Source organism: Pholcus phalangioides, unplaced genomic scaffold, assembly GCF_987345545.1.
Source record: "Pholcus phalangioides strain wild (caught in Gottingen) unplaced genomic scaffold, Ppha-v1.0 ptg000009l_1, whole genome shotgun sequence".
NCBI classification, from domain to species: domain Eukaryota; kingdom Metazoa; phylum Arthropoda; class Arachnida; order Araneae; family Pholcidae; genus Pholcus; species Pholcus phalangioides.
Genome location: NW_028301602.1, coordinates 46,600,203 through 46,626,998, shown reverse-complemented (window position 1 = coordinate 46,626,998; position 26,796 = coordinate 46,600,203). Strand labels below are relative to the sequence as shown.

At 37.3% G+C, this 26,796-nt stretch overlaps 1 protein-coding gene across 1 annotated transcript in view; it reads right to left on the bottom strand.

Annotated features, from left to right (window-relative positions):
* The window catches only part of LOC149083212 (aquaporin AQPAe.a-like), a 75,492-nt gene extending 50,051 nt beyond the window's left edge, over positions 1-25,441 (bottom strand). The window contains exon 1 of the mRNA XM_089236408.1: positions 24,601-25,441. Coding sequence (XP_089092534.1) covers positions 24,601-25,013 — 413 coding nt within the window. The 5' untranslated portion in view covers positions 25,014-25,441. The remainder of the gene's footprint in view (positions 1-24,600) is intronic.
* Positions 25,442-26,796: the final 1,355 nt, after the last annotated feature.

Below are 26,796 nucleotides of genomic sequence, written 5' to 3'. Positions count from 1 at the left end.
TAATTTATGAAAATAATGATCATTCTGAAAATATGATTTCCACAAAATTTGTAAAAAAAGTTCGAATAATCGCAGCAAATGACATTATTAAAATCGTTAGCAGAGGTTCATTAGGCTATTACGTAAAACAAATTGTCCAAGGAGCGGTTTTGACACTGCCAGTATATGCTGTAGAAAATCGCTAAATTTGTCGTTCACTTCAGCGGAAAAGGTATCCATGAATCTCTCTCTCTCTGCTGCCTTCGCATTTTCTCCCTCGCAATCGTTTTTATGTCTTCCCCATTTGTTTGGAACATCGATCATCATAAAAACCACTAATGATTCATTTCGAGCCAGATCTTAAAACTCGAACACACACATATCCATGCATCTCCGTTCTTAAATCTCTAATTCTAATTACTAACTCATGAATGTTAGTTAATAATTTGTTCACTCTTGATCGTGGCTTGACAGGTGCACAAGCCAAGTTTTTTAGGAGTCAAATAAAACGATCAAGAAAATGTTTTTTGCCTGCTCAAAACAACTTTCCGTGTTAGCAGGGCCCGACTTTGAACTGAAGGGGCCTTGGGAAAAAGAGGTATTGCCTTCCCCCCCCCCCTCGACTGTGGTCAAAGAGGTCTGATGTGTCAGCAAATACGGTACATGTTGTTTGTAAACACATCAGGAAAAGGGCATGCACTATTCTAAATGAGAAAAAAATTCTCCATGAAATATCTTATAACAAATGCGTTTTTTTTCGCACTCACATGAACAAACTCATTGGTGATTGTCATAAAAATCTAATGTTTAAGTTAACAGCTTCAATATACAATAAAGAGATGGCAGTTTTTCTTGTAAAAGAACTTGAGCGAACTGATGATTTTAACCTTATTAATAAGAAGAATGATCTTTCTCTAGAACAGTTTAGTATTGGTGGTGATGTCAATAATGATTCAAAGCTATCTCAACATTTGGAGAAACGTCTCTTCTAAACCTCTAGCGTTATTTAACATTTGTGGCATTGTGCCGACAACCTGAACCAAAGATGAAAATTGTCGCAGTTCGTCTGAAAAATGTGTTTGCAAGATCATATGCATAAAGTTTTGCGATTTGCAAATATACAGAATCTTCACGAAGATTTGAGGATTTCATGTCGATCGAACATGCACTTTCTTGTCTTGTCATCGTTTCATAAATCATTTTGCTGTCAAAAAGATGTGGAATTGAGGAATCGAACAAAACAACGGCGACACATTGAAACATATACCCTATATACTCGTGTATAAGCCGAGTTTTTTTGTGGAAAAATTCGTTCCTCAAGTGGGGGGTCGGCTTATACTCGGGTCAGTTTTTGATGAGAAAATATCGACTCCCACAATCAGTAGTCGCTTTTGTAGCAGCGTTCGAGAAACCGGCATTATTTGTATGGGATATGTTCAAACCCCACAGAACGGATAATGTCAAAGCCTAGGCAAAGAAATGGAAAACATCATTCGCTTTCATACCATGTGGGCTAACGTCGATTGTACAGCATTTAGATTATGTGAGCATCAACAAGCCTCTTAAAGACTATTTGAGGGATTTGTAGATCGAATGGATGAATTCCGATGATAAAGAAACCACAAAAAAAAGTGGTGTCTTGAAGAACTCTGACATTGGCCTAGTGTGCCAATGGGTACATAAGGCGTGGCATTCTGTTTCCACCGAAATTATCATCCTATCCTTCAAAAAGAGTTGCATCAGCAATGCGATTGACGGAACTGAAGATGATATCCTCTTTCATGTGGCCTCCTCCCGTCAGCCACATCGTGAAGCGTTGTCCGAAGTCTAGCCGATATGCAAAGATACCGACCAATCACTGACCACTTCCCGTAGAGAGAGCCTAAACTTCGAATCTTGGCCGAACACATATTTCTTTTGAAATCTAAAATTTTTGCCTCTTCGGTGAATAGTGTGATTCACGGCTAATCCGCGAAAGTAGATTTTATCATTTACTTTGAACGATCACATTCCCCCCCCCCCCCCAGCTTAGCATAGACCAGTGTATTTGGGGGTGCGCGAAAGCATTTTTGAGGGTGCGAGACGGAAAGAAAATTGTAACATGTTCACTGTTTATTAAGGAAGATTGAATTGAAAGGGCGCGGTAGCCCGGTCGATAAGATACTCGCCTAAAGTACCAAAGGATGTTTAGAGATGTCGCGAGTTCGATACCCGGTTCGTCCTTGTCAGAAAACTTTCCTGACACAAGGGTACGACAAAAAAACGGCGACCTGACCGCAGCAAAAAATTGCTACCGCAGGGAGTCCCCCATCGAGGGGTTAGCGCACCAACCTCTTGACGAGTATAAAAAACAAGCCTGCCGTTCGGAATCGGCAATAAATTGTAGGTCCCGGTCTAATTAGCCCTCGTGTGCAGAAAATGACCGTGGTGCGACAAAAATGATTAAAAAAATGATCATTGAATTGAAAAAAGTCGAATTTTTCATATCTTTAAACAATATGAATCATGTCTACATTTTGACACCACATGTTTTAGCTTTCGATCGCTGAAATATGTCGCGCAATGTTTGAATGTTCCCAGTTTGAAGAAACTTACTAAAACACAATGTTTACCTTTTGCATGCAATTTTCAGATTTTTGTGCATAAGTTTCTTTTTCGATTTTCGATCGTAGAGAAAAGGTAGGTACGCAGGAGTGTCATCAATAATAGAACTTTTTTTTGGGATAATTCAACACACATAAGCTAACTCAGTCATGGCACGGCCGACTCGACACATGAATTGAGTCGGCCGTGGACATAATCACTTTTACTAACCCTGTTGCCAACAGCAAAAAACTTACATGCATACTCTTACCCACCTTTTCCCTACTTGTTTTCCATTTCGATTGAAGAAAAATACGCTTATTACCCAGAATATTTGGCACTTTGTTTATATTCATACCGTGTTATTAGCATGCTGTTCTTAAATTCGGTATTGCCGTGAGTGGGACTTAAATAAACGTCAGAGAATTTTAATCGTGTCCAACAATTAATATATATATATATATATATATATGACAAAACTCAACGTACAAACTTTTAGGGCTGGTAGAAAACCAAAATTAAACGGAATCACATAGAAATTTATCTGCATAACTGTGGATGGTAAGAACTTTGAGCACTTGTTATGAAACTTAACGTGTACACATACTGTCCTCGTGTAAAGTATAGCTAAATAAAGAGTTTTTCCACCCATTATTGGCTTGTCATTTCTGCATCTTTGTTTACCCTCCAGCTGATCAAGTTAGGGTCATACATTCCTATGTGATTCTGTTTTGTTTTTGTGATTTCTACCTCCCCTAGTTTATACGTCGAGTTTTGAATCACCCTGTATATCGTTGTTCCGGCTGAAACTAGTAAGTGAAGTGATTCATGATTTTTTTTTCTAGTCTAGTGATTGAAGAATCCGTTTTTTTTATTACTAAAGACAAAACTAATTATAGTGTATATATTCGTGTAATATCCCCATTGATACTCGTCTCGTTTAACTCCCCCCCCCCCCCCCCGAAGCATAAGCCAACCCTCCCAAAGTAGACATAATCTAGGGCCGAAAATGGAGGGGGGGGGGGGCAGAGGGGGAAATCACCCCGAGTGGCAAAATTTAGGTGGCTAAAAATTTCAGGTGGAAACAAAAAAAAACATTGTAGAATCATCGAATTTTACAATGGTGCTGGCGGCCAAATTATGTTTGCGTGCCCCCTCCCCATAAGAGTGAGGGCTGACAGGGATGCAGCCCCGGGGCGCGGGATGATTCTCATCCGGGAATTTAAAAATTCTGATTTAGAATAATTCTGGTGCGCTCGATGAAAAAAAATAATCAACATTGGCAAAGACAGCTTTGCAAACGCTTGTACCATTTGCTACTACCTACATTTGTGAAACAGGATTTTCTTCACTACTACAATGGAAAACAAAAACCAGAAATCGCTTGGATGTAAGCGATGATATGCGGGTAGCTCTTTCGAAGAAAGAACATTGAGCTTCAAGAAATTATAACAAAAATGCGACAGCAAATTACTCACTGATACTCATGCCAACAAATTAGTCAATTTACAAAAATCGATGTAATTTCAATTTCTTTGTTGATATAATATACCTGCGTGTTTTTTATTAATAAATTAATTTTATAATCCCCCAAGTTTAGAATTTTCATAGTAATTAACTTAAGAACAATTAATGTAATTAGTTCCAAAAAATAATTTTGAATTTTATATCAAATAGACAACACATTACACAAGGGGGTGCGGAAAGGTAACTCGAATCGCACTGGGGGGGGGGGGGGTGCGGGACGAGAAAACGGTTGGAAAACACTGGCATAGGCCCTATAAAAGGGGGGGAGGAGAAGTCACGTGAAAAGTCTTCCAAAAAAAACAAAAAAGTAGAGAAAAGAAATTTTTTCAATTCTGAAAACAAACGCGTTAAAAAAGGAGAAAAGGGGAAAAAGTAGACGCCGCGCCGTCATTATCAGAGGTCGGAAGCGCGCGAATCAATGATCCTTTTGTAAAAGCAGTCTCTTTCTTAGAAGATTTTTTTTTATATTATAAGGAAGAGTTTTTTCTCCTATCTCTATAAATATATGAGGACGTAATCAACGCATCAATCAAGATGCTGCCCGCTGATCTCATTTGGCGCCTTCTTCTCTTTCTTTCTTCTTTCCCGTTTTCCTCCTCATTTATGAAATGCGTAGAAATTTTAGTTACTGGCGAAACCGAACGGCTTCAAAATGTTTCCCAAAACTTTTATTAATTAGAAAGTTCTGTAAGATTGGTTTAATAGATGCGTGTGTTTGTTTGGGCAGCATTAGAAGCCTTTCTATACTTCTTCTGATGACGCTTGACAACAATGATATTGCGTGCGTTCTTGTTTTGGAGATATTATTCTTTTGACACAGTTAAAAAGTTCTTTACGAGCGTTATTGCTGTATATGGTGAAAAAAGTGGTAAGGACCATAGGAACAACGTTACCAATGAGAATAGTCAACCTCGATGTTGGCCAACACCAGCTATAGTAGAGTGGAGGTCTTCACCCTTTTTTCAACTCTCGAGCACAGCCCGTACGCATCATCAAAAGAAAAGCAACCTTACGGCAAAGTTGGCATACGAATACATGAAATCGGGATGCTTTCAATTTGAATGCAATTTGTACAAGGTATTTAATTGGAACGTTGATCAAGTGCTCGCGAGCACTAAATTGCACACGAGCATCGAGCAATCCGGGTGTTCCTCAGGGCACCGTAGTGCTCGCGAGCAACGAGTTGGAGATGTCTGTGGTAGAGTCTACTGTAGCTGGTGGTGTGCTGGCTGACTACTGTTGGACAATTGTTAAGAGATGCTCCTTATGTCCAGTACAAGCACAATGCAAACCGAATTGCAGTCAGACGCCGATAAATGAATCATTGCACTGTAATACAGGGCATCCATAATTATTAGACCCTATTTTAAAGTAGCCTACAGGTGAAATGAGTCATCAGAAAATTGTGAAATTTTGTGCAGGACTTCATGAAGTGATGAGAATTTGTTTCAGGGAACAAAAAAATTAGTTGCACATGTCGCCACCAGATGATGTTTTATTAAGAAATGAGGCAAACTTATACAATTTTAACAGTTGTTACTGCAACAAAACATGTTCCACATAATGGCCATCATTTTTAGATACCATGTGAAATCGCGAAATGGCATGTTCCACAACTGACCGAAGTGTGTGCGGGGAAATGTTCAGCACGTGGCATGAAATGCTGCCTTTAAGGTCAGGTAAAGTTCTTGGATTGTCACGACTTGCCAGACGTTTCAAAAGCCCCCAAAGCCAAAAATTGTATAGCGCCGCTTCCCGGTGATCAAACATATCATGTAGAACGTAACTCCTAGTAGAAGTAGGAAGCGAGAATAAATGATGCAGTGAATCCACACCATACCGTCACTTTTGGCGAATGCAACGGAACCTCTAAGATAGCATGCAGATTTTCGGGTTACCAAATTCGGCAGTTGTGAGTATTGACTGCACCATCCAAGTGAAAATGCGCTTCGTCTGTCCAGAGGATATTCCAAGACCATTCTGAATCGACCTCAACGCGAGCTAGAAACTGCAGTGAGAACCGGAGTCGAGCGTCATAATCGTGTGGAAACAACCACTGCACAAGTGAAAGTTTGCACGAATATAATATCGGAGGGTATTCCGCATGATCTTATGGAACAGTTGAACGTGGCCTATACAACGTCTGTGCTACACGCCTGACACTAGTGCTACCACGAGAATTTGAAGCTCTGTCCTCTTCCACCTAAAGCGTCTATAGCAAAGGGTTTTTTTCCACTTCCAGGACAAACAGCCAACGATCCTTTGTGGTTTCAAATTTCGTTATCATACACTCCGAAGGTTTTTAACATTCATCGGACCTTTTCGAATCCTCTTCCAATTCCGATATTCCCGTAGAGCAGTTACTGCGAAATTGCTGTTTTAGTAAAACAATTTGACCAAGAAAGCGCGATCTCGTAAACTTATCGTCATTGTGAGCAGCAAACACATTGAGAAACAAGATCTCCGCGAATGTTTCTAGGTTTTATAACTGCTGCTGCGTGACATCACATAAATTTACATGTTTACTACAGGTATTCACGCCCTCTGGTGGTGACATGTGCAACTATTTTTTTTTCACCCTGAAACAAATTCCCATCACTTCAGGATGAAGTGAACAAAACTCCACAAAATTTCACAATTTTCTGATGACTGGTTTCGCCTGTAGGCTACATTAAAATAGGGTATTTTAATTATGGACGCCCTGTACATTGCGTTTCCATATATTTGTGTTTTTTCTGTATAATTAATTTTATTTTCTATATATATAATGTACTTATGTTTTAACGTATTATGTTGTTATACGTATAAGTATTAAATGTCCAATTTCAGAGAAAACCGTAGCAAATCTAGCTTTTTTATGGTGAAATTCGTGTTCAAAAGGGTCTTTCACCGAATTTACATAAGAAATGGGCGTTTTTGTTTTGGACGCAGAAACTCTGTCGAAATTTGTTGTTCAGTGTGAAGGGTGGAGAGGACGGGTGACAATTCAACTAATTAATGTCTTTTTCGCTTTCTTTTTCTTTTTTGGCTGCAGGAAATGCATCATTATTTCTGAATAACGCGAGTTCCTTTTCGATGCCAACGACATTCGTTTCTGTCCGCTGTTCGCGAAGTTAGTCGTTCAATCGACGAAAGCTTGTACAGTATTCTGAGAAAGTCTACATTTTCTACTTTCTGCAATTTGCAATAATCGGTTTCCTCCATTATAAAGGATCGTTTGCAGAATGGAGCAGTTTGAGACTTAAATTACCTCTGTTAGTTATGTTCGAAATGAAAACGCATCTCGTGTTGATCGTCAAATCTTCTTTGAATCTTTATTTACGGTACTTCTATAAGTACCATTTCATGAAAACACTCATATAACTCATATACTATCTCACCAAAACTCTTTACCGCTATTTTAGAAAAAGTATTCAGAAAACTGGATTGGAATGAGAAAGGAATTAAAATAAAAGGAATAAAAAAAATCCCTGGACGGATCATGCTGATCCCTTGGGAATACGTGAAGATCACGATATTAAAAAAAAAAAATTCTCAACCATTTGCGTTTTGCCGACGACATTGTTGTTATCAGCAGTAATCCAGACGAACTAGAAGAAATGATACAAGAATTGGCGAAGGCAAGTATTCAGGTGGGCTTGAAAATAAATCTGCTAAAGACTAAAGTCATGTTCAACCCCTTTGCATTGAAGAGGAAAATCTCGCTCAACAACACAGAGATAGAAGAAGTAGAAAGCTATGTATACCTGGGACAAGAAATTACCATGGACAACGGAATCATTAATGAAATAAACAGAAGGATCAGGATTAGATGGTGCAGTTTTGACAAAAAACTGTAATTCTGAAGAGTCACATGCCATTATGCCTGAAAAGAAAAGTGTTTAACAAGTGTGTGCTACCAGCACTGACTTATGGAGCTGAAACATGGACGCTCACAAGCAAGACGATACAAAGGCTACAGACAACACAAAGGAGCATGGAAAGATGTATGCTAGGCATCACAAGGAGAGACAGAAGACGAATCACTTGGATAAGGAACCACACAAAGGTATATGATATCATGGAATCAAACGTTTGAACTGGAAATGGGCTGGACATATCGCTAGAAGACAGGACAGCAGATGGACCACAAGTATTCTAGAGTGGTACCTCCGTGGTGTTAAACGTCCGAGAAGGCGTCCCCACGCAAGATGGATTGATGAGATCAGAAAAGTGGCAGGACTCAACTAGATGGCTAAAGCATCAGACAGAGCAAAATGGAAAAATTTAGAGGACACCTTCATCCAGCAGTGGATTGAAAATGGTTGATGATGATGATACGTCCTCGGAAGAACTCAAATATGTATGAGTTTAAAAATATGCTGAAGGATATTTTTCGAGTGAAATATAAAAAAATATCGTTGTAGCGGTTTCAAACTCATCTCAAAAAATATCTTTATATAGAGGAATTTATCGCAGTAAAAGATATCGTTATATCGGGAAGAGTTCAACATTAGACTATAGGCGATTCCAAACAAGTTTTGAAAAAAATATAGTTGTCTTAGAGGGATTAATCGTTATATCGAGTATCGTTGCAGTGAGCTTTCACTGTACATAGTATGCTTTTGAATCATTGCTTTTAAACTAGCTAGTTCAGAAGCTCAGCGTCAGCCCGTTCGGAAACAATTCTATGAACAGCGAAATCTTTTATTTATTTCTCGTAATGGTTTTTTTTTTCTTTTTAAATTTTAAGATATGAAATGATGAGAATAAGACTGAATGCGCCACAAAATCTGTACTTGAACAACCTACGCATCACTCAGTGTAGGAATCGTTTTTTTCGTTCTTCGTTCTCGAAGAGATAGCGAACGACGAATTTTCAACAGAACTAGCGTTAACTGACCTCGTTCATAATCACTGGAGCAGTCCATTCTCGAATAGAAACAGCGATAACGACCAGCGACTAAGAACGAGAAATAACGGCAATAAAAGTGAGGAATAGCAAGAGAGAAAGAGAGGCACAACCATGGACTTAGCAAAATGATATTAGTTGTTGAAATATAAGAGCAGCCTCATTCGTTCCGGCGAGATACAGAGAGAGAGATAGAGTGCGTGTAATTTAAACAAAAACGAAATCAAAGAGAAAATTATTTTAAAAAAATTCACCGCATCTACTCGTTGGTTCATTTACAGCGAGGTTTGGTTATGTCGGATACCAAAAAGCTCAGCAAAGAAAAAAAAATCATTATTGTGCTTAATGTTTTTTAAATGTTAGTTCCGTCGGCTCCAATGAATGTCAACACTGTCTATTTTTTTATATGTGTGCATGTCTCACGCACAATTATTTTTCCTGTGTGAATTTGGTTAATTCACACTTGGAACTTGGTTAATTCGAATCCCAAAGAGTCACTGCGAAAAAAGTTCAAATTATCCAAAATTCAAATCATTCAATTAATCTAACCTGGATCCGTAAAATGACTACAAATTGTGCAACTTAATCATCAACATTCACATATGAGATAATAATTATTATAAATTATTAAAATTTTATCAGTTACGAAACCGTTTTCCAAAGTTTAATAATTTATAATTATAATCTGTTTGTATGTATAACATTGATTTTCTGTCTTTGTGCGCGTATGTTCTCTATACAAATCTACAATTTTAGATCTATCGCCATCAAATTTTGCATATATATATAAAATGGGACCCGACTTGAACGATAGGCTACTTTAAAAGTTCGTCAGAGCTGGGCAAATGCGTGAAATGGGTGAAAAACCGTCGGGTAACAATGGTTCCTGGACTTCAACAATCACTTTCGAAACATTTACTTTGCTTACCGTGGTTCCCTAGCAATGCGTTTCAGACGTGCATATGCCTTCACAATAGTTTGTCACTTCTTTAATGTTGCCAGTATCATGTATTTAAAAGATTATTTATAGTTTATTCCTTTACAATGGTTTGTCACTTTTTCAATCCTCCCAGTAATTGAAGAAAACCTGGGCAGCGCCGGGTATTATAGCTAGTATATATATATACATAATTGATTTACAAGGAAACGCTCCTAAGCTAAACTCATAGAATTCGACGAAAATTTTACAGGCGTTAGTAGATGGCTCAAAATACGTACTGTGAAAACAGTAGCAGCGGAAATGCAACAGAAAAGCTATCAAAAATGAATACAAATCAACATTTTTAACGCCAAATGCAACCCTACTTGGCGAGGATTCAGAAAAAAGCAGAAAAATTCTTAAATGAACTGTGTTTCCTCCGAATGAGTTTAAATCTGTTGTAAAGTTATTTTTTTGGGTATTTTGCATTCAAAAGTGTTTGAAATTGAGTTCAATATATACTTTTAGTGTAATTGTGCATTTCCTACACTTTTATTTTACACTAGCTATAATACCCGGCGCTGCCCGGGTTTTCTTTAATGAGGCTGTTTGGATCACGTAATAGCACAGAGTAAGAATAATATCTTTAGTCTATGCGTAATAGCTCCCTCTTTCTTTGAGGGACATACAAACCGTGTCTAAGTTAACCAATATGACGACTTCTTGCACGACTCGTAAAATAAAGAAATCTAGATTTAAAGAAACATAGAAATAAATACTTTTTTTCCTTTTTTTTAGGGGCGCTAAATATTTCGATTCCCCCACCCTTGAACTTCAAGATATCCATCTGCCTGTTTCTGCTTCCAAAGCTTAGCTAAAGCTGTGCAATTTCTTCAATGTACTTTACAGGCCCATAATTAATTTTAAAACAACCTAAACTATATCCATTTATGCAGTTGAATATTAAAAGACAATACAGAGAACTTAATTTTCATGCTTGAGAGGATATAAATAAAAAGTTGAAATCAATGTTATTGCATGGGTATCCAACTCAAAAGTAGGTCCGGCTAATTACTTCATATTTAATCTCCTGGGCTTCGTATATCTCTAAGCGAACTGAATATTTCAAAAATCGAGAATTCAATACAATTTTTAAAATTATTGATGTGACAGAAACACCACAAAATTTCCGCATTTGTACATTAAAATCGGCAATTTTAACATTGATTTCTATGAGAATCACCCTTTTCCTGACCCTCAAACAGATGCTGATGATGATTATGACGTCTATTCAAGAAGCCTCATTACTGAGAGTATTGAAAATGTGGCAAAGCATTATAAAGGCATAAATTATTATTCATATAGTAACAGGATTAGAGAAGTAACAAACCATTGTAAAGGCATATACACGTCTGAAACGCATTGCTAGGGAACCACGGTAAACAAAGTAAACGTTCCGAAAGTGATTGTTGAGGCCCAAAAACCATTATTGCCCGACAGTTCTTTGCCCGTTTGGGGCATTCGCCCTGCCCTGACGAAATTTGAAAGTAGCCTATCGTTCAAGTCGGGTCCCATTTGGTATATATGCAAAATTTGGCGACGATCGATCTAAAATTGCAGATTTGTATAGAGAACGTACATACACACACACACAGACAGAAAATCAATTTTATATACACTGCTGGCCACCCAAATTGCAACACCAAGAAAGACAAGAGATATCGCAACAATATTTATTTTGTAGATAACATGTTGACCAAGCATCAAATGATTAAATTTATAGACTTCTGTGAAGTGTGGTTCCTGCCAAAATCAGTAGCCAAAGTAGCCGCCATTGTTGGAGATCACGGCTGCCACACGCCTCGGCATTGATTCAAAGAGACTTTGGATGTGTTCTTGGGGTACAGCAGACCAAGCAGCTTCCACGCGTTGCCAAAGTTGATCTGGTGTGGCAGCTGGGGATGTAATCTGGGTCAATCGTTGAGCAACCATGGACCACATGTTTTCTATCGGCGAAAGGTCCGGAGAGCGAGCTGGCCAGGGAAGCAATTCAATCTGGCGATTGACGAAGAACCTTTGGACAATGCGTGCCACGTGTGGTCGCGCATTATCCTGTTGAAATATGGCTGTGGGCAAGCCCTGAAGGTAAGGAAGGACAACTGGCTCCAACACATCGGAGATGTAGCGCTGGCTTTTTAAAGTACCGGCAATGCGTACTAGAGGAGTGCGAGAGTGATATCCAATACCGCCCCATACCATAATACCCGGTGCAGGACCAGTGTGGCGGTGCATAACGCAGCTGTTCAGCATCCTCTCTCCACGGTGTCTCCAGACTCGAATCCGACCATCGTGGTGTTGCAGACAGAAGCGTGACTCGTCAGTAAAGACAATTTCATTCCATTGTGCCGTCCACATCCTTCTTTCATCGCACCATTGGCGGCGGAGACGTCTGTGGTTCTGCGTCAAGGGTAGACGAAGCAATGGACGTCTTGCGGACAGACCACTCTGCTGTAAACGGCGTCGAATGGTACGCGCAGACACTGGATGATGCGGTACAGACTGAATGTGCTGTGCTATGGTTCGTGATGTGGCTGAGCTATCCGTCACTGCCATACGCACAATACGCCTGTCATCACGTGAAGTGGTGCACTGAGGTGGATGCGATCGAACACGTCGGTCCGTCGTACCCTCCTGCATCCAACGATCACATATCCGCATTACAGTCGTTTGGTTTCGTCCAACACGACTACCGATTTCCCTGAAAGATAATCCACAATCTCGGTAGGCCACTATCCTTCCTCTGTCGAACTCGGATACTTGATCAAAAGATGATCGCTGTTTTCTACGAGGCATAATTGATCGTTTTTTTGAAAAAACCACAAGAAAAACACAATTGCCGTACTTCAAATCGTCGAAATCTCCAAGCCTTAAATAGCGCTTTGAAGTGGCGCCACAGGCGCGCGTGATGTGCGTCTGCGCTGAAATTCTAATCATTTGCATATCTCACCTCCACTAATGCATGTTGTAAATTTCATATTATTTGCATGCTTCCTTCAGGGTGTTGCATTTACGGTGGCCAGCAGTGTATATAGATAGATAAGTGAAACAAATTAGCGAGTTGCAATAAGTTTTTGTTGTTGTTTTGTGTAATGCTGAAAAGTCTTTCGCATGAAATTGCATTGTTGTGTACCTCGATGTTTTTTAATCTATTTTTTTAAACCAGCTGTGGCTTTCAAACAGAAAATGCCACCACATATTAATGTGTTCAACGTGGTGTGGATGCTGTACCACGAATTCTCTGTTCAAGAAATGGAGCTGACAGATTTTACAGAAGCCGAAATAAATTTAAAAAATAAAATATTGGAAATTTTGAAAGGACCTGAATCTCTATTTGGGAAATGTTTAATGATGAAGTAGAAGACACTCTGGATTTCAGATTTCGAGTCATCGGTTGACGAAAGTGAATTTCAGAATTCTGATTTTGACATTATATAGATGAAAATGATGAAATGTATGTAGGTGAAGAGTTAAATGAGGAAGTCCAGAGTATCCCCATTTGAAACTAAAAGAGCAGCCGTTGAATACTGACGTAGCGGTAAAAAAATGAAACAGCGTACACTAAAATCTGTTCAAAGCAAGTATAGATTTGTAAAAAGTTTGTCTCAAATGTATTTGTGGGAAAATCAAGTCAACAAATTTGGTGATAAGAGGCACAAACTATTCGAAATTCAAAAATGTTTTTCAAAATTTTCAGGATGTGAGGCATATGCGGATATAGACTTGGAAGTCTGAGGGGGTGGGGCATGCCCCTGCCCTCCCGTATCCGTCCATGATGTGAGGCGCATGCATGTAAACGTGCATGACTCGGATTTGAAAAGCTGGACTAGTAATAAAGCTCTGTCTATAAAAATGTCATCCAAAACTTTCGGGAAACGGCTCCGTAATTTTAAACAGAAATGTAGAATTTTTAGCTGAAAAATTACTAAAATGATCGCTCAAAAGCAAATTTATGAAGAGGATCATATTGTAAATGCTTCAAAAGTACAGTATATGTAAATGATGTATTTTGTTTTAAGAATTCGCAGTTGAAGGATAACCAGATGTTTAATACTGATCAATTGGGTTTTAATAAAGAAATTCATTCGGGGAGAACGATTGAATTTTTGGGTTCAAAACAGACTGAAAATGCTGCACAATCTATCCATGCTACGATCCATTTCCATATACTGTAATGCCAATAATCAGCAAAGATGGAATGCTGTTATCGCCTTTATTATGTATTCTGAACCTAAAGGACAATTCGGAACCCAAGTTCAGCAGAAAATGTTTCAAGCTGACAATATTTATACCGTCGCTTCGAAATCGGGGGAAAATGGGATCAAAAGAACTGCGCGAATATTTATCGGAAATATATTTTAAAAACACCCGAGATGAAACCGTACTTTTAGTGGATTCTTGGTCATCCTTCATAAAGACCGTTCGCCCTTTCATTTGATTGATAGTGTTACGCCACCGGATAAAATCGTTCATGTGTTTGTAATGCCACTTAAAGCCACTCATCTAATACAACCGCTTGATAGGTATGGTTTTCGGGTGTGGAAAAATTTCGTTCGAAAATTTTCAGATTTAGTTATGATTTTGCAAATACAAATCGATTTGTTTTATCGAGACAATATTTTTGAAGTACAATCCATTGCACACAACCAGTTTTCTTCACCACGCTACGTCAACATGTGGGAATATTCATGGCATGCATTTTCATAAACAGAAACGCATCCTGAGTATTTCGAGAATCCTGTTGATTTCATATTTATTGGAAACAACGCACTTGATTGCTGAAAACAAAACTGTGCATCCAAAATACTCACTCGTTGTAACTGGTGTAAAATACGTTTCTGCTTTATGCATTTCTTCAAAGAGCCTCATATTTGTAACACTTTCAATTTATAAATAAATTAACCCTTTCATTCGACCTGAATCAATTGTAATCAACTATATCTGTTGTAAACTATGCAAGATAGTACTGATGTATCTAATCTACATATTCTGGTTTTCGAGTGATACTTTTAAGCTATTTTTCAAATATTAACGCCTCTAAATACAGCATAAAGCACGTTTTGATAGTATAAACGCATTAGATGTTTTCGTTAATTTTCAAGAATGCAAAGTCGCCAATTGATGGTAACTGTACGGGTTTGGCATTCCAGACCCAATTTTCAACATTAATTTACTCCTCTCTTAATGCAATTCCACAGCTACTTTTTTCACAGTACATATTTTGAGCCATCTACTAACGGCTGTAAAATTTTCGTCGAATACATTGGCTGAATTCGCTCGAATGTAACCGATACGCTTAATGGTTGAATTTCGCAAATTTGTAAAAGAACTTTTATAGTGTAATACAGGTCTAAGGCCAGGATTACATTATAAAAGTTTGAGAAAAGTTCTTTTATAAAACTTGAAAAATACAACCAATAAGTTTATTAGTTACATTCGCTCGAATATAACCGATGCATTCATTGGTTGCATTTTTGAAGTTTGATATAATCCCTTATATAAAACTTGAAAAATCTAACCAATAAAGCTCATAGGTTACATTCGAGCAAATGCAACCGATAAGCTTATTGGTTTAATTTTTGAATGCAGGCCTTAGGCTATCAAGAAAATATTACTTTCATCAACGAATTACAAAATTTGTACTTTCCGATACTTTCCATACTCCTAATGACGATAAAAAGATTCAGATTTTGAATGGTACACGTTGGTCCTTAGGTTGAACAACATAATTGGTATTGAGTGATACGCATTCTCGATGCACTCCAACCGAACAATACAAATTAAAATGGCCGTTAAATTATCAAAAATAAGAGTAGAGGAAAAACAGAATTTTGAAAATTTTATATTAGTCTTTAAGATTTGTCTTTTAACAACTTGGTCGAGAAAAGCAAAGTCTGATGATTTCTTGTAGAATTTTTCAAAACTAAATTTGCTCATAAAAAAATTCACGAAATTTTACTGTACTAATATTCAAGATTCATTCTTGTCTATGGGGAAATTGCGCTAATCTCTTTGTACGGGTTTACATGCAGCTCATAAACACTCCTCTGGGGAATTTCTAACGAATTGGTACATGCATGAAAGTGTTTTCTGAGTGTATTTATGGTCCTAACACAATTGTACTGTCAAAGTTACGATTGTTTCGTGTTATACTGGTACAACCATCTGTCTTCCATATTTTGAACTCAAAAATTGCAGGTGCATGAATTTTCATGTTGTGTAAGTATCGTGTTGAAGGTTTTCTTGCTCTCTGCGAAGAGACTTTTTCAATTGGGAGACTGGCTCGCATTCGCGCCTCAAATTTGGAAACCGCACAACCACTTTGCACGGAACTTAATTTTAAGATTGCCAAGCATCCATATTCATTTAAAATGAAAAAAAAAAAAACTTCAATTCGAGTGAAAATTGTAAGATTGTAGCACGCAAAGCACTATAAACTATAAATGGAGGCAGTGACATTATAACTAGCTGAGCTGATATGTCCGGGATTTTTGGTCCTGAATTTTTTCGCTTGGAGTGATATCCGCTTTGATCCTCGTTTCAGATCCTGGTGTCACAAATGTGTGGGTTGCTTTTTCTCACTGTAGAGCTTTTTCTTTTCAACTCAGGGAGTGAAGCCCTGACTTGAAGGATTGTGTAAGTTTTGAGTTAGAAATAGAGAGAATATAAATTTTGGAGGATTTTTTGGCACACTTGAAGTTGCACTTCCAGGGGTTTTTAAGATGGCTTCCAGGAAAAAGTGCCTCTGGGAAAAGTGTGATTCATTACATAAAACTTGACAACAAAATTCTGGAAAAAATTATATGTGAAGAATGCATATACCCTGCACCATGTTGACTGAAAAAATTTGAACGAAATTAATTATTTCTTCACAAAAAAATAAAAAATTGAAAAAAAAATAAAGATTTGCTGACATTTATGTTTTCAATTGATTTAGAGTATCAAAAATGCAAAAAAAATGAAAATTACAAAAAAAATGAATGTTCGGTTCTGAAAGGGTTAATCAGAGACAATTACCTATTGCCGGTGCCGATTTGCGAAAATTAACTGTTACTACATACCATACACAGCTCATAAAGATTCCTCTGAGGAATTTTTAATGAATTGGTGCATGGAGAAAAGTGTGCAGGCAGGCAAATTGGTAAATTGGTACATGCAAGCGATAATTAACTGGATGTCCCACTTTCATCTCAGTGGAATATGGTCAGCCGTGGTGATCTGTGCTTGATGAGTTTAAATTATGATTAACCGTTAGCTTTTCCAGCGTTATCGACCGCCCTACATTCTTTCTAGACAAAATTTATATAGAAGAGCCCCCGGCACCATAAAGAACGGAAATTTTGAAAACGCATAGTCATTTACTTAGCATCGTATTCTCTACGGAGGACTTCATACCCCCTCCCCCGACCGTCTTGGGAATCGGAAGAATGGAAAAATGGAGCATATCCGAAGCCACTAAAGGAGAGGAGAAGGTAAAGAAAGATTTTCTTCAAACCACAAAGTCGAACAAATTGGTGAGTATGGGAAGGAAAAGGAAGTTTTTAACAGGGTGTGTGTGTCTTGAACAGATTACAGAAAATACCCGAAAAGAGTACCGATCGATACTATGCTGTTTTACCTGGATGCCTATATTTTACGTCATCTTTCATCGTGAGTAAAGTTGTTTTCACCGAGAACATGAGGAATTTTGTGTGTGTGAATAACGTTGAATAATTTAATTTCCAAACAATTTTTTTTGTTCTACGCTAGGGTACGAACATAGTGCACGCTGATTTCCGATTCTGAGAGTCGGCGCTGTTACTAATTGGTTAGAAAACCTACAATTCAGAATGCCGAAATTGTAAGGGTCTCTCGTGAACAGATTTAGTCTTCAATACCTAATGAGTGCAAATAACGTGTCACAATTATTGGGACAAAGTGTATGAAGTATTCAGTTTTGGATATTTTGCGTACGAGTACCTACCATATTGTACACTGATAATAGCGAAACAAACAAATGGGGGGGGGCTGGGTTTTAACCCCACTATGGTTCACCCCCCCCCCAAAAACGAATTGCATTTTTTTACAAACGGATGTAAATTATATATATTTAATATAATTTACATCCTATATTAGTACTATTGGCATATTTTTCATTGGAACAATACATCAACACAGCAGTTTAATTAGAGTGTATTTTTAATTAGCTACATTAGTTAATTAAGAGGGTGAAATATACAGTTTTCCCATTATTTTACTGTCCTCGATTAAACAGATAAAATCTTGTTTTGAAAAGTTGAGTATTTTTTAAATTAAATTATTCCCCTCAATTTGGTGCGATTTCATAAATCTTTGATCACGTAAAATTTCAGCAGCTCTCAAAAAATGATACCAACAAGCAATCGACTCTTTCTAGATAAAAAAGTATTGTACTTATATAGCCGTATTTTGTACCAAAAATGACACTAAAAGGTTAATTTCTAAACTACCAAAAAAGTTGAGAAAATAAATTATTATAATTGGTTCTCTCTCTCTCTCTCTCTCTCTCACTCTTTCTATCTCTGACCATGCATATTAAAATATATACGAGACCATAGAGAGTTAAGGGGACCACGGAGAGCTGTGAAAAAAAATGGATATAAAAATATAGCTTCTAAACAAAGTATGGTGAGGACAAAGTGGGACTATTTTCCCATAATCCAGCTGAATTTCCCATAGAACCAGCTCTCTTACCGAGGGGGGTCCATACCGGCATGACCCCGGGCTTCATGTCCATGTCCTTAGTGCCTCAAATTGTATCCACAATAAAAATCCATGAAAACAAGCAAAAGTCAGGAGTAGTTCAGCAAGAAATGACATGCTGAGATTTTAGTAAAATATTATTTCCAGCAACAACGCTAAAAAATGTTTGAAAAAAAATTCTATTTACAGTAAATATTCCAACCGATGCAAACAAAATCACCAACATTTTCGACAGTTATCATTTCGATTAACGGAGACTTCATTTCATTTCTTCGATCTCTTAACCCATTTTTGACTGACGTTGCGTTTGCGTAAATCTTTGTTTAAGAATTTTTTTTTCAATTAATTTTTTAGATTTTTGTATGAAATGTGAACATTTTTGGAAATTAAAAGGTCTAATGAGAGGGAAAGAGAGAGAGAGAGTGACATAGTATTATTTTAAACTTGTTTACAAATAAATTTGGTTTTCAATGACTTTTCAAAAATGATGTTTTTGCAAATTTTTTCCGTTTTCGATCTGCAGTTTTTTCCACATGACCATAAAAAAAAAATTTTTAAAAAATAGGAAAAAAACAGTTTTTCCTTTTTTTTTTTTTTTTGTCACATGGTACATGAGGTTTTCCAAAATCATATCTAGTAATTAATTAAATTAGTAATTTATATTAAATAAAAAGTTAATTAATTGAAAATTTATATTAATTACAAAGAAAAACTTGCTGAATTGATGTCCAATTTTTTTGAAACTTCTCAAATATGTTATATTTCTCCAATAACATATAGCTTCAGTTCCCATATTAGTTATACAGTCTAGTTTTCTCAACAGAAACAAAGTTTGACCGTTTCTGAACATGAAGAGAAAAAAAAAGACGGAAGAATTTAATGGCACAAACAGCTTTTAAAGAACATATTCTTCGTTAGACGCAATAGAAAAACGAATTATTCAAGAGACGGGAAAACAACTTTCTATGAAACTAACTTTTCTAGTGGACACAACGGAAGTGGCCACTGGTAGCAAAAGACATCTGCGAAACGGAACGAACGATGGAGCCATATGTAAGATGTTTTTTGGTTGTTTTTTTTTTTTTGGGAAGGGTCAGAAAGAACTGAAAACACTTGAGTAAAAAAATAAAAGTAAAAAATTGGCACGAGTTCAGCTCAAAGATTTAGAAGTTCCTATTCCACCAGGTAAGAGAAAAAATTGTTTCTTCTCATTGAGATAGGCTACTGTCCAATTTCCAAAGCAAAATAAATAACTATGAAAAAAGTTTTGTATACAAATATATATATGTGTGTGTGTGTGTGTGCGTATTTTTTCTTTATTACTTCCAGAAAAATCGATTCAAACTCAACTACGAGAGGAAGGATCAGAAACTATGCGGAAAACGAGGGTCACTTCCATGCATTCTTCCTATAATGTTTTCCCGGATAAAAAAAAATATCGCGTTCTTCGAGTAACGTAATGTTTCGAAACCAAATCAAATTTTAGTTATGGTTTTGATAGAGCTCGCTATTCCTATCGTGTAACGTTCAAAATGACTTTTTCCCTCGGATTTCCCCCCCCCCCCCGATTCTTCCCATTATGAAGAAATTGTCTACTGTTATCGAATGAAAAAAAGCTCGAGAATATAAACCATTGTAGGTGAGTCGATCGCTTACCGATACTGTACTATGAGGTCGTTTGGGAAGAAGCATTCGCTAAACGATAAGGACCAGGAAAAAGTCTGAAAAAAAAGAGAGAGCTTCGATAGAGAGAAAGGTATGCTCTCTGTACATATACAGAAATATTAGAATACGTAGATCATTTCGCAAATGCCGTATTTCTTGATATTTTATGCGTTACTTGCAGATCAAATTATTGGTTCAGCAAAAAACTTGAGAAATTGTCATGACAGAGTGTTCCAACTCATTGGTTCTCAACCTGGGATCGTATGCCCCCTCCTTGCGGGCCTCGGATATTCTAAGGCCGCGGGTAAAAAATCAGATGAAATGAGAGCCACGACAAGTGGTGAAGGGGGGTCACGGAGAGTTGTATAGAATTACAGCTTTCAAGTGAAATAAAGGTGGGAAAAAATTAAAATCCAGCAACGCTGTTCATAGAACCAGGGCCATCTTCGCACGGGCCTGTGGGCCTACGTGATGAGATCTAGTACCATGATATCATTTGTGTCACATATATAAGTTCTTAATTCCAGCTAAGTACGGGGTGCCCAGAACATCACTTTGTCCGAGGACTTAGGGTTTTGAGACAGCCATGCATAACCACCCCCCCCCCCGCCCCATCCAAGAGAAACACTAAATTCTAGTCCGGTTGTAGGCCTGGCAGGGTCGATTGTAGGTCCGTTGGATTGTCCCATATTTTGTATAGACCTATTTTCCCCCATTTAATTCGCCTCTTGGGAGGGATGATCACTCACCTTCTGGATCCGTGCCTGGCCATGGGGACACGAGAAGAGAATATTGTCCGAAGGGGGGAGGGCATGGCCTGTAAAAGGTTAAGAAACGCTGTTCTCTCATATAATTTCTTCTGCTATGTGGTTATGTCTCACATTGGCCTACGCCAAGGGCTCGACCCGAGATCAGTGCTATTTTGCAGGAAAAAAGTAGCCTCCCCCTGAGAAAATTCTGGTACGCCTATGGTGTCTCGGGTCATTTTATATACAGCCCACGCCACTTAATGGGATCACATTGGGACGGGGTTTCTGATAACAATAACTAAATAATATGTACATCCAAAAAAATCCCCGTTTAAAAGTACGGTGACCATACATTCTGTTTAGTTTCTTTTCTATTACTTTTCCCACATGATTGGTTCCAAAATGTTCAATCGTTCCATTTCTTTTATCCATTCTTAAAACAGGACTTTTTTTTTTTTACTTTGAGCTAAAATCCTACATTTTTGTTATTCAGCCATTGTGAGGCGTTAGAATGGAAATGCCTAATGTATATGTCACGAATTACGATACTTTTTTTAAAATACAATATACGTTTCATAGATCACCTGAGAAAGTTTCTCGGAAAAAGAAATTTGAATTTGGTCAACTTAAAGAAACTGATCAAGAACTTAAGGAAACTGGTTTTTTTACCTCTCATACATTTACCTCCATTATAAAAAGGGCATTGCAAAAGCAGCTCCACACATATGGATCTCAGCGAGTACTATGGACTGATTACGACATTCAGTACGGAAATGTTTGCAAATGGGGGAGAACACCTTCTAGCCTCCTACATAGTCTTGCAGCCTGATAATGATAATTTACGGGGAAAAAAATAAGTTTAGTTAAACCGTAGCTTTAGAATGCACAAAAAAAACTTCCAATGGAAAAAAATTGATAACTAAAGTTTCACTGTTGTTCGTCTCAGTGAAACCTTTCTTCGAAAAAAGAAAATACTTGGTTTTATCATACCAGCACGCTGTACTTTTCTTTGAGATTTTAATAACTCTGACAACACATAACAAAAAAAACTCATGTGTGAACAAAAACTGCCAATTCATTTTGCCACAATTTCATCTAACCATCGCCTTTCGTTTTCCTTCGCCACTTCCAGTGGCCTCTCTTTTCTTCCACGTCTGCCTCCTGGCAGATCCCGACACCAACTGTCCTTTTTCTCTGGTCTCTTTTCTTTTTTCTTACATCACCATCCAGCAGGGGCGTCGGAAGTGTTATGAACCTGTGGGTGCCCGTCTTGAGATTCATGTAGGAAATTTCGATTTTTGAATCAATTCTGTGGGTGCTCGAACCCGTTCTACAAACTTCCGTGGGTGCTCGAGCACCCACAGCACCCCCGGCTCCGACGCCACTGCCATTGCATAATCCTATCTTCCTTGCATAATCCAATCCAGTTCCTTGCATAATCCTATATATTCTAGAAACCTTGGCATAATCATCTCTCTCCTTTCCCCCCCCCCCCCACAGTCGGAGGAGGTTTCTCTCCCTCATACCTCACAATAACACCATCAGAATTCCGGACAACAAAAACGAATTTTTTCCGATGTTATGATATTGATCGGTTCCGTTCTTTGAAAAAGTGATAACAATGATCAAATGATAACATTACCCGTGATTTCAATAAGCGGCGTCGACTGTATTAGTAATGTAAAAAAAATAAAGCTGATTGATGGCCAATGGATCAACAATTTCTTCCTGTAGTTGCAACGGTAATTTAAAAAAAAATAAAATTATGTTAACAAAAACTATGATCTGGTATTTATTTCGTATGACCCCTTCCAAATCTTCTTCCTGTTCATCCGCGAACACCCCCCCCCCCCTACAATTCCCTTTTTTTTTGTAACGAAATCAATCATTAAAAACTCCGTATATTGAAACTGGATTGAGAGATAAAAACAGACGGGTTTAAGCTTTGGATAGCCACTCAAGAGTTCGCAGCGATATCGTTATCTTCTGATGTCTTTGCAGTTAAAAATAGTCTGCTCTAGTGACTACTCGTCCGATCTCTATGATTATTGAGTTGAAAACAAGATATGGCCAATCATAACAAGTCTGTTAAACCAGAACACTTTTGTTCATCTTTACTTATAACGAGTTTTAACGTTCGAATGCGTCCGAAAAAAAAACATAAACCTGGAAGTGTTTCACTTTCACTGATTTGAAAAGAAACAAAATCACGAAATATTTATTTTAACCTCCAAAACATGGTTTATGCGCAATCTGGACTGTCCATGCATACCAGATTTTTAAAAGACTGCGATTTTTTTCTATTTTTTAATATTTCCCATATGTCAGTTTAGTCTGGCTTTATAACGAAAACAACAAATATAATCTATTTTAATATCATTATGGTAGCAGAATAAGAGATGAAGTGAAGCAAGAAGTTCATTCTAATGTTTTAAATTTCATTCATTCAAAGTCTTCACAGTTCCAGGAATACAGTACTAAAAATATTTAACTTTTTTTTGTTTAAAAGTTAAATAAGTAAGGATATGTGCTGAACCCCGACAACAACTACCTTGTTTGCTTCAGTTTGAAAAGAATAGCCAAAAAAATAACTGAAAAAAAAAATGAATAAAAGTAAATGTGTGCATGTAAACATTTGTATTATATAACAACGTATTCTCGATAAGAAACGGGAAAAACTTTTTTTTTTTATTTTCGAAGAACACAACATTGGAGATCCAGTTAGGAAAATGATTTACTTCCGCGTTATAACCTAACCGCAAAATACGACGAGATGCAAAAAAAACTTTTTTTTAAAATTAATTTCAAAAAATAACGCGGAACATGATGGTGGTTGCGATCTATCCGATTCCGGGGTATATTCGTACTTCGAGGTCTATCTTATACATAAAATGTGCCGGAAATGAGGATCGATTCGTTTGACAACATACAGTCCGCAATCTGATGATATAGAATTTGAATCGAAAAGAAAATCTCGTTTGAGGGAGATGATTTTTCTCAGCCCACAATAGATTAAAGTAAAGATAATTCCTGGATTAATATTAATGCTGAGACTAATTCGGAGTCCCACTTGTCCGAATAGCAAGAGGACTGGGGTTTGATTCCCAGCAGAGACCAGCAAATTTTTCTTTCAAAGTTCGTCTCGGCATTGAAATCTCGATTGTTTTAGAGATTTTTTTTTTTTTTTTTGAAGCAAAAAAGAATATCGTTGAATGAATATTTCACTACGTCGCGTTTTTGTGAAAGCAACAAGAAATACGCAAAATTGAAATTCCCCAAAGCACAAAAAGGATTCAATCCATTAAACCGAAATAGAAAATTCATGTTGTTTTTACTTTTTCAGCAATTAAATCTGTGCATTCACAACTATAAAGTATTACTTTTTTTTTTGAAATCGACGTAAAAAATGAAACTCAGGTAGTTAATTACGCTATTCGAATTATTGGTTCCCTTCCAGTTTCATCAAATGAGACAATTCTCTGCATAATGGGAGAACAACTTATACTCACCCGTACAGTAGAGCCGCTCCAGCGATTGCTCCCCCGCATTGAGACGTCACATAAAGGAATGATCTAAGCGGAGAGATCTTCCTGGTCACTAACATGGCCAACGTACATGCCGGATTGGCATGAGCACCAGAAACGTGACCGAAGCATTGCGCTACGGCTGCCATGCCTATACCACTTGCCAGAGCCTTTATTATTATACTTGGGGAAGGGTGATGCGGCCAAGGCACGTGGGCTCCACAAGCAAGGACCACATAGAAGAACGAAGCCATACATTCGGCAATGATGGCCCTCCAGAATTCTAACGTCCTCACTTCAGCTAGCATGGACTTATTCTTGTTGTTGAAATCAGATCTCGATCGTTCGGCTTTGTGCATCAGATGCAACATTAAAGCTTCCATTGAAATTGTGGCCATTATCGACCCTTTTTGTTATTCGGTAAAAGAAAAAAAGTTTTTAACTACTAAAAGTCAACACGAAGCGACGAATCTGAGAAAACTCGATCAGAATTTCTCACCAGCGACAGAAATTTTTGAAGCATCTGCGAATCAAATGAATGTGATCAGTTGATATCAACTTAATTCATTCAGAATACACAAAGAGCATTAGAGTCGGTTTCGTCCGAACTCCTAAAACTAATTGAATGAAGAGCCAACAGTTTTTTTTTTCCTGTCCGTCCTTATCTGATTACCAGTCTCATTTGTTTTTATCAGCAGACACTGGCCAAGTTCGTCAGCATTTCGTGGCGAAGCTCGACGAAACTCTCATTACACAGCCATCGCTTCTTTCACGGCGCGCTTCTTCGAATACAACTTTTCGCTCGCATCACCGTGCGAGCTCTGTCGTGTGTAAATAAACTTTCGGGTTGATAACCGCCAGAGAGCGCTGCTTTCAGCTTCCACTGCATTGTTATAATCAAATAATTGTTGGGATATGGAGGCCGAACTCTAATTCTCTCAATTAAAATTCTATTTCTATAAGAGAGATAAGCTCTGAACACTAATACGCAAATTAAAAAGAGAATACGTTCCCTTTTAGTTTTGACTTTTAATAGCACGCAGGTGATTGTAGCTGGGGCAAGATTGCATCGACGATACTCGTGATTAAATCAAGATTGAAGTTCAGTAAATACTCAAAATCATAAATGAAGAGGAACACGAAATTTTAAATACAAGATGAATAAATGTGTATATATATATATACATTTATTCATCTTGTATACCGTGTGTGTATATATATACACACACACGGTATTTCGGTACAGAACGGTATTTCGCGTTCGATGCGATTTTTTTCACATCTCGCTGCATATTATTCAAATCTGCATTCGCTTACAGCAATTTTTTTCTCATGAAATATTCATGTCCACCAATTTTTATGAGAAATTCGCTTTTTGTACCAAGAAAGTATAGTCTTTCAAAGCCGCTCCATAAATTGTTCCGATTTTGAGTTCTCCTGGTCAACGTCACGTAAACTTCAGCCTCACTGGTACGTGTGAAAAATGATAGGCTCACAAAAGTTCAATTTTTTTTCTATAGCAATGTTGTTGACATTGCTAATGGCATATCAATCCTTTCCAAAATGGCATTAAAGAGTGGGTATTGCAAAAATCTCATGTTCCCCTAGCGAAAGAATTTCAGGAAAGAGAAAAAATCTGCAGTGAAAACGGAAAATAAACGATTCCATCAAAATATTAGGAAATAAGGTCTCTATTTAATTGTCTATCTTAGAAAGTAAAAAAAAAAAAAATCGACCTTTTGTGAATGTATATATATTTCACACCCTTTATTAAACTGTATTTTTACTATTTTATGGACAGAATGGCGTACCTTGTTAAATTTTTTAAAGATTTTATTTTTGAAAAAATATTTTAATTTCATCTATTCCAGAGCTGAAAAAAATTTACTCGAAGATAATTGAATAATTTTCCCTATATAAACCAGTGATATAAATACAGTAGGCTATTAAGGAAAAAGTTTCCTGAAATCATCATGGGGGACAAATTTATAATTTTCTTTTAATATTTAATTTTTTCCCCCCATCGTAGTTGTCTTGCCGAATATATACTCGTATACGATTTATAATCCTATAAGAAACTAGAAAAAAGTGTCCCTATAATTACTCAAAGGAAAAACCTCAAATAAATTACATTAATTATATGACACTGCTTTTCTCACATGCGATTCTAATCCTATTGGT